Source organism: Procambarus clarkii, chromosome 22 (assembly GCF_040958095.1).
Source record: "Procambarus clarkii isolate CNS0578487 chromosome 22, FALCON_Pclarkii_2.0, whole genome shotgun sequence".
Classification (NCBI taxonomy): Eukaryota; Metazoa; Arthropoda; class Malacostraca; order Decapoda; family Cambaridae; genus Procambarus; species Procambarus clarkii.
In genome coordinates, this window is record NC_091171.1 from 5,782,944 (window position 1) to 5,797,076 (window position 14,133).

The window sequence follows — 14,133 nt, forward strand, 5'->3', positions numbered from 1 at the left end:
CATATTAAATGGATTAGCACACACATTGTCCGGTTCAAAATAATTGAAAACACAGCAGTAGACGCCTTAACTACCTGACTCCTCTCCTCACTACCAGCATTAAATAGCTTGCAAGCAACTAACAATGTGCTTGTCTCCAAAGCCATAGACACAGACATATACCCATACACAGTAAGGGGGTGACATTAAAAATGCTGTGCATTCCCACTCACAGTTGACTGCAAGAACATGATAAGTTGACTCCCATAGTTAAGCTTGCACAAACTAATCACAATGTTGATCTTAATCTTAAGCTGTCAAATAGATGCCTTTAAAGGGTCGTAAAGACCAGAACTCTTGGATGATTCTGAAGAAAGTAGAACAGTGCAAACTGGAACTAGCAGGTCCATTGTTTATCACAATGAAATGAGTCAAGTAAAACACGTGTATGTGGCAAGTAAAACACGTGTATGTGGCAAGTAAAACACGTGTATGTGGCAAGTAAAACACGTGTATGTGGCAAGTAAAACACGTGTATGTGGCAAGTAACAACATAACCAGACTAACAGACGTTGTCACAGCTCGTATAAGACTTGGCTACAGTAACTTTGCCAGTTATGCTTGTTTAGGGCTCCAGATGACAGTGTTGACAAAGCCAGGGACACACACTCGAACACTACATCTTGGAGAGCAACACAAGAATCAGCCATTTAGACATAAATCTATACACAGGCTGCGTGCCTTGGCCAGCCATCTTATACAAATGAAAAAATATTATAAAATCCTTGCACTGTATCCTTGTCTCACTTCCGGTTGATGAATGACACACGCCAGATTAATGTATAAACTGTGTAGCGTGAATAATAATAATAATAATAATAATAATAATAATAATAATAATAACAACACAGCAGGTCTTCTATGATACCTTAATCTCCCATAACATTACATTTAATTTCACCAAAAAACTATATTTAATGTAGTAAACCCAAATATGCTGTGATGAGGCTTCGAACCTATGCGCTTAGTGTTCCCAAATGCAGACTCCAGACCACTACGCCACGTCATGGTCAAAAGAACTGTAACCTGGGGTACTACTGCACCCTCGAGGGATCCCGAGGCTCCCACTGAAGCCTAACCATAGTTTCACCCGCCCCCCCCATCCCTTCCATTCACTCTGGCTCTGTCGTCCAGTAGACGACCTCTGACGACCCTCCTCCAATACACACAGAAATCACGACATTCCTTTGACTGTGTCGTGGCGTACTGGTCTAGAGCGTGCATCTGGGATCACCCAACACATAGGTTCGAATCTGCATCACGGCTCCTGTGGATTTGCTCAATTGATCATGCGATTTACCTGTGAATATTTAATGGACAATAATTTATTTTCAATGTATACATATTTGTAATGTATACATATTTGTAATGTATACATATTTTTAATGTATACATATTTGTAATGTATACATATTTGTAATGTATACATATTTGTAATGTATACATATTTGTGATGCGCTGACTGTATGGATGTAATGTGCTCACCTAGTTGTGCTTGCAGGGGTTGAGCTTCGGCTCTTCGGCCCCGAGTGAGCGGCTTAGTGAATGCAGCTCAGATGAAGATATTAATGGAAAAATCACCACCGAGGCTTCACTAACCCCTTATGTGGCCTCTGTAACCCCTTATGTGCCCTCTGTAACCCCTTATGTGGCCTCTGTAACCCCTTATGTGGCCTCTGTAACCCCTTATGTGCCCTCTGTAACCCCTTATGTAGTCTCTGTAACCCCTTATGTGCCCTCTGTAACCCCTTATGTGCCCTCTGTAACCCCTTATGTGGCCTTTGTAACCCCTTATGTGGCCTCTGTAACCCCTTATGTGCCCTCTGTAACCCCTTATGTGCCCTCTGTAACCCCTTATGTGCCCTCTGTAACCCCTTATGTGCCCTCTGTAACCCCTTATGTGCCCTCTGTAACCCCTTATGTGCCCTCTGTAACCCCTTATGTGCCCTCTGTAACCCCTTATGTGCCCTCTGTAACCCCTTATGTACCCTCTGTAACCCATTATGTGCCCTCTGTAACCCCTTATGTGCCCTCTGTAACCCCTTATGTGGCCTCTGTAACCCCTTATGTGGCCTCTGTAACCCCTTATGTGCCCTCTGTAACACCTTATGTGCCCTCCGTAACCCCTTATGTGGCCTCTGTAACCCCCTTATGTGGCCTTTGTAACCCCTTATGTGGCCTTTGTAACCCCTTATGTGCCCTCTGTAACCCCTTATGTGGCCTCTGTAACCCCTTATGTGCCCTCTGTAACCCCTTATGTGCCCTCTGTAACCCCTTATGTGCCCTCTGTAACCCCTTATGTGGCCTCTGTAACCCCCTTATGTGGCCTTTGTAACCCCTTATGTGGCCTTTGTAACCCCTTATGTGCCCTCTGTAACCCCTTATGTGGCCTCTGTAACCCCTTATGTGCCCTCTGTAACCCCTTATGTGCCCTCTGTAACACCTTATGTGCCCTCTGTAACCCCTTATGTGCCCTCTGTAACACCTTATGTGCCCTCTGTAACCCCTTATGTGCCCTCTGTAACCCCTTATGTACCCTCTGTAACCCCTTATGTGGCCTTTGTAACCCCTTATGTGCCCTCTGTAACCCCTTATGTGGCCTCTGTAACCCCTTATGTGGCCTCTGTAACCCCTTATGTGGCCTTTGTAACCCCTTATGTGGCCTTTGTAACCCCTTATGTGGCCTTTGTAACCCCTTATGTGGCCTCTGTAACCCCTTATGTGGCCTCTGTAACCCCTTATGTGCCCTCTGTAACACCTTATGTGCCCTCTGTAACCCCTTATGTGCCCTCTGTAACCCCTTATGTGCCCTCTGTAACCCCTTATGTGCCCTCTGTAACCCCTTATGTGCCCTCTGTAACCCCTTATGTGGCCTTTGTAACCCCTTATGTGCCCTCTGTAACCCCTTATGTGGCCTCTGTAACCCCTTATGTGCCCTCTGTAACCCCTTATGTGCCCTCTGTAACCCCTTATGTGGCCTCTGTAACCCCTTATGTGGCCTTTGTAACCCCTTATGTGGCCTCTGTAACCCCTTATGTGCCCTCTGTAACCCCTTATGTGCCCTCTGTAACCCCTTATGTGGTCTCTGTAACCCCTTATGTGGCCTTTGTAACCCCTTATGTGCCCTCTGTAACCCCTTATGTGCCCTCTGTAACCCCTTATGTGCCCTCTGTAACCCCTTATGTGCCCTCTGTAACCCTTATGTGCCCTCTGTAACCCCTTATGTGGCCTTTGTAACCCCTTATGTGCCCTCTGTAACCCCTTATGTGCCCTCTGTAACCCCTTATGTGGCCTTTGTAACCCCTTATGTGCCCTCTGTAACCCCTTATGTGCCCTCTGTAACCCCTTATGTGCCCTCTGTAACCCCTTATGTGGCCTTTGTAACCCCTTATGTGCCCTCTGTAACCCCTTATGTGGCCTTTGTAACCCCTTATGTGCCCTCTGTAACCCCTTATGTGCCCTCTGTAACCCCTTATGTGCCCTCTGTAATCCCTTATGTGGCCTCTGTAACCCCTTATGTGCCCTCTGTAACCCCTTATGTGCCCTCTGTATGTAATCCCTTATGTGGCCTCTGTAACCCCTTATGTGCCCTCTGTAACCCCTTATGTGCCCTCTGTAACCCCTTATGTGCCCTCTGTAACCCCTTATGTGGCCTTTGTAACCCCTTATGTGCCCTCTGTAACCCCTTATGTGCCCTCTGTAACCCCTTATGTGGCCTCTGTAACCCCTTATGTGGCCTCTGTAACCCCTTATGTGGCCTTTGTAACCCCTTATGTGGCCTTTGTAACCCCTTATGTGGCCTCTGTAACCCCTTATGTGGCCTCTGTAACCCCTTATGTGCCCTCTGTAACACCTTATGTGCCCTCTGTAACACCTTATGTGCCCTCTGTAACCCCTTATGTGCCCTCTGTAACCCCTTATGTGCCCTCTGTAACCCCTTATGTGGCCTTTGTAACCCCTTATGTGCCCTCTGTAACCCCTTATGTGGCCTCTGTAACCCCTTATGTGCCCTCTGTAACCCCTTATGTGGCCTCTGTAACCCCTTATGTGGCCTTTGTAACCCCTTACGTGGCCTCTGTAACCCCTTATGTGCCCTTTGTAACCCCTTATGTGCCCTCTGTAACCCCTTATGTGGCCTCTGTGACCCCTTATGTGGCCTCTGTAACCCCTTATGTGCCCTCTGTAACCCCTTATGTGCCCTCTGTAACCCCTTATGTGCCCTCTGTAACCCCTTATGTGCCCTCTGTAACCCCTTATGTGGCCTTTGTAACCCCTTATGTGGCCTTTGTAACCCCTTATGTGCCCTCTGTAACCCCTTATGTGCCCTCTGTAACCCCTTATGTGGCCTTTGTAACCCCTTATGTGCCCTCTGTAACCCCTTATGTGCCCTCTGTAACCCCTTATGTGGCCTTTGTAACCCCTTATGTGCCCTCTGTAACCCCTTATGTGCCCTCTGTAACCCCTTATGTGCCCTCTGTAACCCCTTATGTGGCCTTTGTAACCCCTTATGTGCCCTCTGTAACCCCTTATGTGGCCTTTGTAACCCCTTATGTGCCCTCTGTAACCCCTTATGTGCCCTCTGTAACCCCTTATGTGCCCTCTGTAACCCCTTATGTGCCCTCTGTAATCCCTTATGTGGCCTCTGTAACCCCTTATGTGCCCTCTGTAACCCCTTATGTGCCCTCTGTATGTAATCCCTTATGTGGCCTCTGTAACCCCTTATGTGCCCTCTGTAACCCCTTATGTGCCCTCTGTAACCCCTTATGTGCCCTCTGTAACCCCTTATGTGCCCTCTGTAACCCCTTATGTGCCCTCTGTAATCCCTTATGTGCCCTCTGTAACCCCTTATGTGGCCTCTGTAACACCTTATGTGCCCTCTGTAACCCCTTATGTGCCCTCTGTAACCCGTTATGTGCCCTCTGTAACCCCTTATGTGCCCTCTGTAACCCCTTATGTGCCCTCTGTAACCCCTTATGTGCCCTCTGTAACCCCTTATGTGCCCTCTGTAACCCCTTATGTGCCATCTGTAACCCCTTATGTGCCCTCTGTAACCCCGCTCACAGGATGAGAATGGGGTGCAAAATAAACTACTGCAGGTAATCTTGGCCAGTACCCGCACGACCCCGCAGGTAGTCCTGGTCAGTACCCGCAGGTGGTCCTAGCCCGTACCCGCACGACTCCGCAGGTAGTCCTAGCCAGTACCCGCACGACCCCACAGGTGGTCCTGGCCAGTACCCGCAGGTAATCCTAGCCAGTACCCGCACGACCCCACATGAAGTCCTGGCCAGTTCCCACAGGTAGTTCTGACCAGTACCCGCACGACCCCGCAGGTGGTTCTGGCCAGTACCCGCAGGTAGTCCTGGCCAGTACCCGCACGACCCCACAGGTAGTCTTGGTCAGTACCCGCACGACCCTGCAGGTGGTTCTAGCCAGTACCCGCACGACCCCACAGGTAGTCCTGGCCAGAACCCGCACGACCCCACAGGTAGTCCTGGCCAGAACCCGCACGACCCCACAGGTAGTCCTGGCCAGAACCCGCACGACCTCGCAGGTAGTCCTGGCTAGAACCCGAACGACCCCGCAGGTAGTCCTGATCAGTACCCGCACGACCCCGCAGGTAGTCCTGATCAGTACCCGCACGACCCAACAGGTGGTCCTGGCCAGTACCCGCACGACCCGGCAGGTGATCCTGCCCAGTACCCGCAGGTAGTCCTAGCCAGTACCCGCACGACCCCGCAGGTGGTCTTAGCCAGTACCCGCACGACCCCGCAGATAGTCCTGGCCAGTACCCGCACGACCCCGCAGGTGGTCTTAGCCAGTACCCGCACGACCCCGCAGGAACTCCTGGCCAGTACCCGCACGACCCCGCAGGTAGTCCTAGCCAGTACCCGCACGACCCCGCAGGTGGTCCTAGCCAGTACCCGCACGACCCCGCAGGTGGTCCTGGCCAGTACCCGCATGACCCCGCAGGTGGTCCTGGCCAGTACCCGCAGGTAGTCCTGGCCAGTACCCGCACGAGCCCACAGGTAGTCTTGGCCAGTACCCGCACCACCCAGCAGGTGGTCTTTGTCAGTACCCGCACGACCCGCAGGTAGTCCTGGCCAGTACCCGCACGGGTTCTAGGCGGCACGGGCAGCGCAAGTGCCTACACGCGCCCTCCACCACATCCTCCTAAAAGCATTTACAAGTTGCCTGAGAGTCATCGTCTATCTGAAGCCTATGAGATTTTGGGACTCATTTTCGCGCGCGGCTGTTGTGCGATCCGCGAATCCGGGCTGCCATTTTTTGTTAGTTTACAGGTGCGTGGACGTGTCGGAGGGTCGCGGCCGGAACGGAGGGTCGCCGCCTGCTCCCCGCTTCTGTCAACACTACCCAGGGAAAAACTGGCCGATGCAGCGTCAAGGAACACAACAGTGTGTGTGGCGAGGCTGACGCCGTTTTCTCTGGTCGCCTCCATCTGTCCCCTGACCATCACCGGGGCCAGTCTGAGCTCCGTGTTCACTAGTCCTGTTTGATGGCTGAGGGCTATCCGGGCTAATCCCTGTCCTGCGTGATTGTAAATTTTTCTATGGCGCAATCTTTTCCCCGTCTTGCTGCGACATTGTTAAACCTCCTCCATCCTCCAGACGTCTTCAACTTTGGCCGGTCTACTACTGTAGTTCTCGAGTGCTACTTCCTTGTTTGTTTCGTCTAGATAAGTCTCCGCTGCATCATCTTCAGCTACCATTCTCCCGACTATTGACTCGTGATTTTCCTCTGTTTCCCCAGCTCACCTCGGTATGTTTCCTTTCACCTAATGCCTCTATCCATCTAGCAGAAAATAAGCATCCGTGAGTTAGGCAACTGTTGTGGGTTTGTGACCTGGAGAAGGTCAGTAGTTGTGTCAAGGTTCCCTCATGGTACAAGTTTGAACTGTTTACACACACAATTTTATATATATACTAGCAGTGCCCGGCCACGCGTTGCTGTGGCTCAGCACCGTGCAACCTTCCCTGTCCCTCCGTCCTCCCCATCATTCCCCCCTTCACCCGTCTCCTCGGCCTCCCAACCAATTCCCATTCCACCATCCCCTCTTCCTTCCCACCATACCCCACTCCGTTGTCCCTTTGTCCTCCCCACCATTCTCCATTCCCCCATCCCCTCGTCCCCACCATCCCAAACTCCCCCGTCCCCTCGTCCTTCCCCCACCATTACCCCCTCCCTTGTCCCCCCCGCCCCACCATCTCTCACTTCCGTCCCCTCGTCATCCCCACCATGTCTCACTTCCGTCCCCTCGTCATCCCCACCATGTCTCACTTCCGTCCCCTCGTCATCCCCACCATTCCCCACTCCCTCGTCCGATGCCTTCCCAAATGGTCTGATGTTCCCATCAGAAAATTGGGAACATGAAGTGATCTGATGTTCCCATCACTGAAATATAAGAAAAACAGTTAAAAAATGAAATGAAAATATAAAAAATAAAAACAAATAACTATACTCACAAAATGAATGGTATGGTAAACAACAAAGCTCAATTCCAATGCAATTCACACAAAATAATTAAATTAAAATGAAAATAAATCAAAATCTATGAAAATTCAATTTATCAATGGAATTGGAAAAATTTAAATGGAATTGTAACATATTTAGTTGCTCTTTAGTTGTTCTTGCTTGTTGCTCTTACATGCAACAGATGGCGCTGTTTTTCAAGAAAAACATAGTTTTACCTGTCACAGGTGTTGCATCTGTACTTATACTTACGAAATGAACGATATGGTAAACAACACAGCCTAATTCCAACACAATATCACACAAAATAATTAAAAAATAATAAAATATATCTAAATCGATGAAAATAAAATTTATCAATGCCATCGGAAACATTCAATTGGAATTCGTGACATATTTAGTATATCGTGCATGTCTCTATTATGTGCAACAGATGGCGCTGTTTTTCCAAAATGCATGTTTTTACCTGTCACAAGAGTGGCATCTATATAGTAGGAATATAAAAAGATGTTCCTATTCGAATGCAACGTTGTGTCAAAATTTCAAAGCAATTGGTAGAGTGTTTTCGAAGATGTCCCTCACATGAAAAACACAGTTTTTCAGAAAAAGCATTTTTTTTTTTTAGCATCACAGACGTGACATCTATATAGTATGTATATAAAAACCCGCTCGGATGCAAATGGAACGTTGTGTGAAAATTTCAAAGTAATCGGTGAACAACTTTCGGAAATTAGCAATTTTGAACAAACGAACATTTACATTTTTATTTATATAGATAGCATGTGTGTTCCTCTTACACGCAACAGATGGCGCTGTTTTTCAAGAAATGCATAATTTTACCTGTCACAGGTGTGGCATCTATACTAATACTTACGAATAAACAATATGGTAAATAACACAGCTCAATTCCAACACAATGTCACACAACATTATTCAATAAAAAATAAAATAAATCGAAATCTATGAAAATAAAATTTATTAATGCAATCGGAAACATTCAAATGGAATTCGTGACATATTTAGTGTAGCGTGCTTGTTGCTATTATGTGCAACAGATGGCGTTGTTTTTCAAAATCGCATGTTTTTACCTGTCACAGGGGTGGCATCTATATATTTTACATCTATATGGTAGGTATATAAAAAGACGCGCATATTCAAATGGAACGTTGTGTCAGAATTTCAAAGCAATCAGTGAAGAACTTTGGGAGATTACAGTGTGTGTTGCTCTTACATCCAACAGATGGCGAGGTTTTAAAAAAAAAAAAAAAAGTATGTTTTCTCCGGACACAGGTAAGACATGTATATAGTAAGTATATAGAAACACGGGCCTATTTGAATGCAATGTCGTGTCAAAATTTCAAAGAAATCGGTAAAGAAGTTTCGAAGATTTCTCTCATATGAAAAATACTTGAAAAACACAGTTTTTTTGTTTTTTTTTTTTAAAAAGCATGTTTTTTTCTGTCACAGACGTGACTTTTTTTTTATTAATGGTCTGACGCCTGAACGCGTTTCGTAATTTGTATTACATTTCAAAGACTTAATTTACACACAAATTCATCGTACTTATACTCTATTGGGTGAGGTGATATGATACAAAAGTTTTGGGTGAGGTGACAAATTTGAGACAAACACAAGACAGAACACGAAACAATGGGTATAACTTGGATATGAGAAAATAAGAATGGAAGTAACTGCAGAAGGCCTATTGGCCCATACTTCCTCTTGCTGCTTCCATATTGGTTCGGGGTCTTGAAGTGGGTAGAATATAGCTGTGCATTAATTGGCTGTTGAATGCTGGTGTTGACATTTTGATATGTAGTGCCTCGCTGATGTCGAGACGCCTGCTATCTCTGTACCTATTGATGATTTCTGTGTTGTTAAGATTTCCCTGGTGATGGTCTGGTTGTGAGAAGAGATTATATGTTTCTTGATGACGCCCTATTGCTTATGCATTGTTAGTAGCCTGGACAGAGACGTTGTTGTCTTGCCTATATACTGAGTTCTTTAGGGCTTAGTCTCCAAGTGGGCATTTAAAGGCATAGACGACGTTGGTCTCCTTCAAAGCATTCTGCTTGGTGTCTGGGGAGGTTTTCACGAGCAGATTGGCCATTTTTTTGGTTTTATAATAAATTATCAATTATATTTTCTGATTTTTGTCTGCAGGGATGACGTTTCTATCAACAATATCTTTCAAGACCCTTTCCTCTGTTTTATAAGCCGTCGAAAAGAAGTTCCTGTAAAATAGTCTAATTGGGGGTACAAGTGTTGTGTTGGTTGACTCTTCAGAGGTTGCATGGCGTTTCACCATTATTTGTATCATGTTTTCAACGAAACCGTTAGAGAAGCCGTTGTTGACTAGAACCTGCCTTACCCTACAGAGTTCTTCATCGACTTCTTTCCATCCTAAGCTGTGGCTGAGAGCACAGTCGACGTAAGCGTTGATAACACTCCTCTTGTACCTGTCTGGGCAGTCACTATTGGCATTGAGGCACATTCCTATGTTTGTTTCCTTCGTGTAGACTGTAGTATGGAAGCCTCCACTCCTTCCCATGACTTACATCCAGAAAGGGCAGCTTCCCATCCTTCTCCATCTCGTACGTGAAACTCAACACAGAATTCTGCTCGAATGCCTCCTTCAGCTGCTGCAGACATCTGGCATCAGGTACCTGTGTAAAAATGTCGTCAACATACCTGCAGTATATGGCGGGTCTGAAGTCCATGTCAACTAAGACCCTCCGCTCGATGGTGCCCATGTAGAAGTTCGCAAACAGGACACCTAGGGGAGAACCCATGGCGACCCCATCTACTTGCTAATATATGTGCCCATCTGGCCTCAAGAAGGGTGCCTCTTTAGTGCAGGCTTGAAGTAGTTTCAACATTATGCTTTCTGGCATGTCAAGAGGAGTTCAAGCCGGGTCACGATACACTCTGTCTGCTATCATCCCGATTGTTTCGTCCACAGGTACGTTGGTAAATAGTGACTTCACATCCAACGAGGCTCTTATCCCCGTGACCCGTGCTCTGCCCAGTAAGTCGACAAATTCCTTGGGAGACTTCAAGCTGAAAGCACAGGGTACATAAGGAGTCAGCAAGCAGTTGAGTCGCTTAGCCAGTCTGTATGTGGGTGTGGGTATCTGGCAGATGATTGGCCGAAGTGGGTTTCCAGGCTTGTTGGTCTTGACATTTCCATAGGCATACCCAGGTTTGTATTCCCCAACAACTTTTGGCAGGTGAAGTCTGGATTTCTTGGCGTTCACAGTTTCGATTAATCGAAACTGCTTTGATTGATAATAGGTGGTACCTATTGATGGGTTGATAATAGGTGGTACCTATTGATGGGTTGATAATAGGTGGTACCACCTCTGGTGCAAGTCTAGGGACCCACAGCCTCGAAGAAGAAAATAAGGAGAATTCAGAGAAGACCTTGTGGATTCTCACTGAGCACTTTAATCTTTTCTTCTCCTACTACCCCTATTCTTTTTGTATTTTGTTTTATTTTATTGCATTGCTACAGTTTACAGAGTACACACAGGCTCTCTAAGAGCCTCTCTGGATGTGGAGTTGCTGTTCACCAACATGCCTGAGGACGAAACAATCAGGATGATGATGATATAGTGTATCGTGATCCAGCTTATACTCCTCTGGACATACCAGAGAGCATACTAAGAAAGCTACTCCAAGCCTGCACTAAATAGGCACCCTTCTTGAGCCCAGATGGGCACATATATAAGCAAGTATATGGGGTCGCCATGGGTTCTCCCCTAGGTGTCCTGTTTGCCAACTTCTACATGGGCACCATCGAGCAGAGGGTCTTAGTTGACATGGACTTGAAACCCGCCATATACTGCAGGTACGTTGACATTTTTATCCAGGTACCTGATGTCAGACGTTTGCAGGAGCTGAAGGAGGCATTCGAGCAAAATTCGGTGTTAAGTTTTACTTTCGAGATGGAGAGTGATGGGAAGCTGCCCTTTTTAGATGTAACAGTCTTGGAAAGGAACGGAGTCTTCCATACTACAGTCTACACTAAGGAAACGAACATAGGAATATGCCTTAATGCCAATAGTGACTTCCCAGACAGGTATAAGAGGAGTGTTGTCAATGCTTACGTCGACCGATCTCTCACTCACAGCTCTCGTTGGAAGCAAGTCGATGAAGAACTCTGTAGAGTAAGGCAGGTCCTAGTCAACAACGGCTTCCCTAACGGTTGAAGACATCATTAAAAGAAAGGTGAAACGCCATGCAACCTCTGAAGAGTCAACTAACACAACACTTGTACCCCCTATTAGACTGTTTTACAGGAACTTCTTTTCGACGGCTCATAAAACAGAGAAAAGTGTCCTGAAAGATATTATTAATAGGAACGTTATCCCCACAGACACAAATCAGAAAATACAAATAACAATTTACTACAAAAACAAGAAAGCGGCCAACCTACTCATGAAGAACTCTCCAGACACCAAACAGAACGCCTTGAAGGACACCAACGTCGTCTATGCCTTCACATGTCCACTTGGGGACTGTCTGCCCCAAAGATCTCAGTATATAGGCAGGACAACAACGTCTCATTCTAGGCGATTAACAATGCACAAACAACAGGGCTCCATCAAGGAGCATATAATTTCCTCATACAACCAGACCATCACCACAGAAATCTTAACAAGCAACACAGAAATTATTGACAGATACAGCGACAACAGGAGGCTCGACATCAGCGAAGCACTACACATTAAAAAGTCAAAACCAGCAATCAACACCCAATTAACACATAACACGGGAGCTGGTCGGCCGAGCGGACAGTACACTGGTCTTGTGATCCTGTGGTCCCGGGTTCGATCCCGGGTGCCAGCGAGAAATGATGGGCAGAGTTTCCTTCACCCTATGCCCCTGTTACCTAGCAGTAAAATAGGTACCTGGGAGTTAGTCAGCTGTCACGGGCTGCTTCCTGGGGGTGGAGGCCTGGTCGAGGACCGGGCCGCGGGGACACTAAAGCCCCGAAATCATCTCAAGAAGAAGATACCCACTTCAAGACCCCGAACCAACACAGAAGAATGAAAATAAAACACGCAATATACCCATTGATTCATGGCCTATCACCTCACTCCCAAAAAATTAACAGAGTATATAAAATTGTCTTTGAAATGTACCCATTAATTCATGTCCTATCACCTCACCCAAAAACGAATATAAGCATTAACAGAGTATGTAAAATTGTCTTTGAAAACGTAAGAAGTGTCTTACGAAACGCTTCTAGGCGTCAGACCATAAATAAAAGGTGAAAATGAACTTTGGAGAGTTACACACACACACACACACATCCATTGCAACTACCAATGCAATTAACAATTACAAATTAGTGTTTTTTATCAAGATTCCTAGAGTCTACACTGATATAAAATTGTTTTAGTAATTTAGGAATTGAATTGAAATTATCAGGAAATAGCAGAACTATTGTGTTAATATTGACTTCCTTCTTTATCAAACCAAAGAAAGTGTTATGAACAATTTGGCTAACTTTATCAATAAATGACTTAGGGTATTGTAAATTGAACCCTAGACTATACATAGCAACGATTTCATCATGTATAGACTGAGGAGCACACACCCTTAGAGCCCTCAGAAACATGGAACAACACCCAGCTTGTTTTACTCTTGGATGATGAGTACAAGTGTACACAAGACCCAGTATTTGTTGGTTTTCTATATACAGAAAACTTGAAATTATTTTTACATTTATAATTATCACATTTAAGAATGGTAAAGTGTTGTCTTGTTCCATTTCCATTGTAAACGTAATAGATGGGGCTTAATTATTTAATTCTAACAGAATGCGTCCAGGTTTCTATTCTGAAGCGATAAGCAAAATACATCAAGATAACGAAACCATGTAACATTAGAAAACAACATTTTCCTCAATAGTAATTTTTCATAGAACTCCATATATATATAGATTGCTTTAAACTGGAGAAAGAAGGTTACCCTTAGCCATTATAAATTTTTGACAGCATTGTGAAAACAAAATTAGAGTTAAAACCAACAAAACACTCGGGTTTATCAATTTATCAGAGAGCGATAATTGAGTTTAGACAACATGAGAAAGTAATGTGAATAGATGAGCAAACATCAGCGCCCTAGGTAGTAAGGGACACGACCAAGAAAGTTATGGGGACTTAGGTATTCACCTCGGAGGTGAGAGATATGGGGCGACCAAGGCAACCGTCTCAAAGATTAACCCCAGATGTTCAGCGAAATCTTTATACATAAAGGGATCACCATAGAACGACAAAGAGGGAAGAAGATTGACATGTTTCCGAGTAAAAGTCACAGCGAGTCATCACCTTGACAGCTGATCGTCAACATATAGAGCTGATAAAATGCCAGAGGAAAGAAGACCATTGAGGGCAACCAGGAAAAGAGTAGTGCTCAGAACACTACCCTGGGGCACACCTTCGTACTGCCGAAAAGAGTCAGAGAGAGCGGGGTACCAAGCCTCACTCTAAAGGAACGACTAGAGGGGAAGCTTTACAGGCAGAGAAGGACATTAACACGAAGGCCAAAAGAACAGAGTTTTGGACAGAATATGGTATCACCAGGTGGTGTCATAAG

General features: G+C 45.8%; 1 protein-coding gene across 1 annotated transcript; it reads left to right on the forward strand.

Annotated features, from left to right (window-relative positions):
- The first annotated feature begins 3,576 nt into the window (after positions 1-3,576).
- On the forward strand, positions 3,577-13,635 carry LOC138367635 (nascent polypeptide-associated complex subunit alpha, muscle-specific form-like). The gene is made up of 4 exons (XM_069329360.1): positions 3,577-4,750; positions 5,746-6,032; positions 11,400-11,608; positions 13,533-13,635. Exons 1-4 carry the CDS (start codon positions 3,577-3,579, stop codon positions 13,633-13,635), a joined length of 1,773 nt encoding a protein of 590 aa, XP_069185461.1.
- Positions 13,636-14,133: the final 498 nt, after the last annotated feature.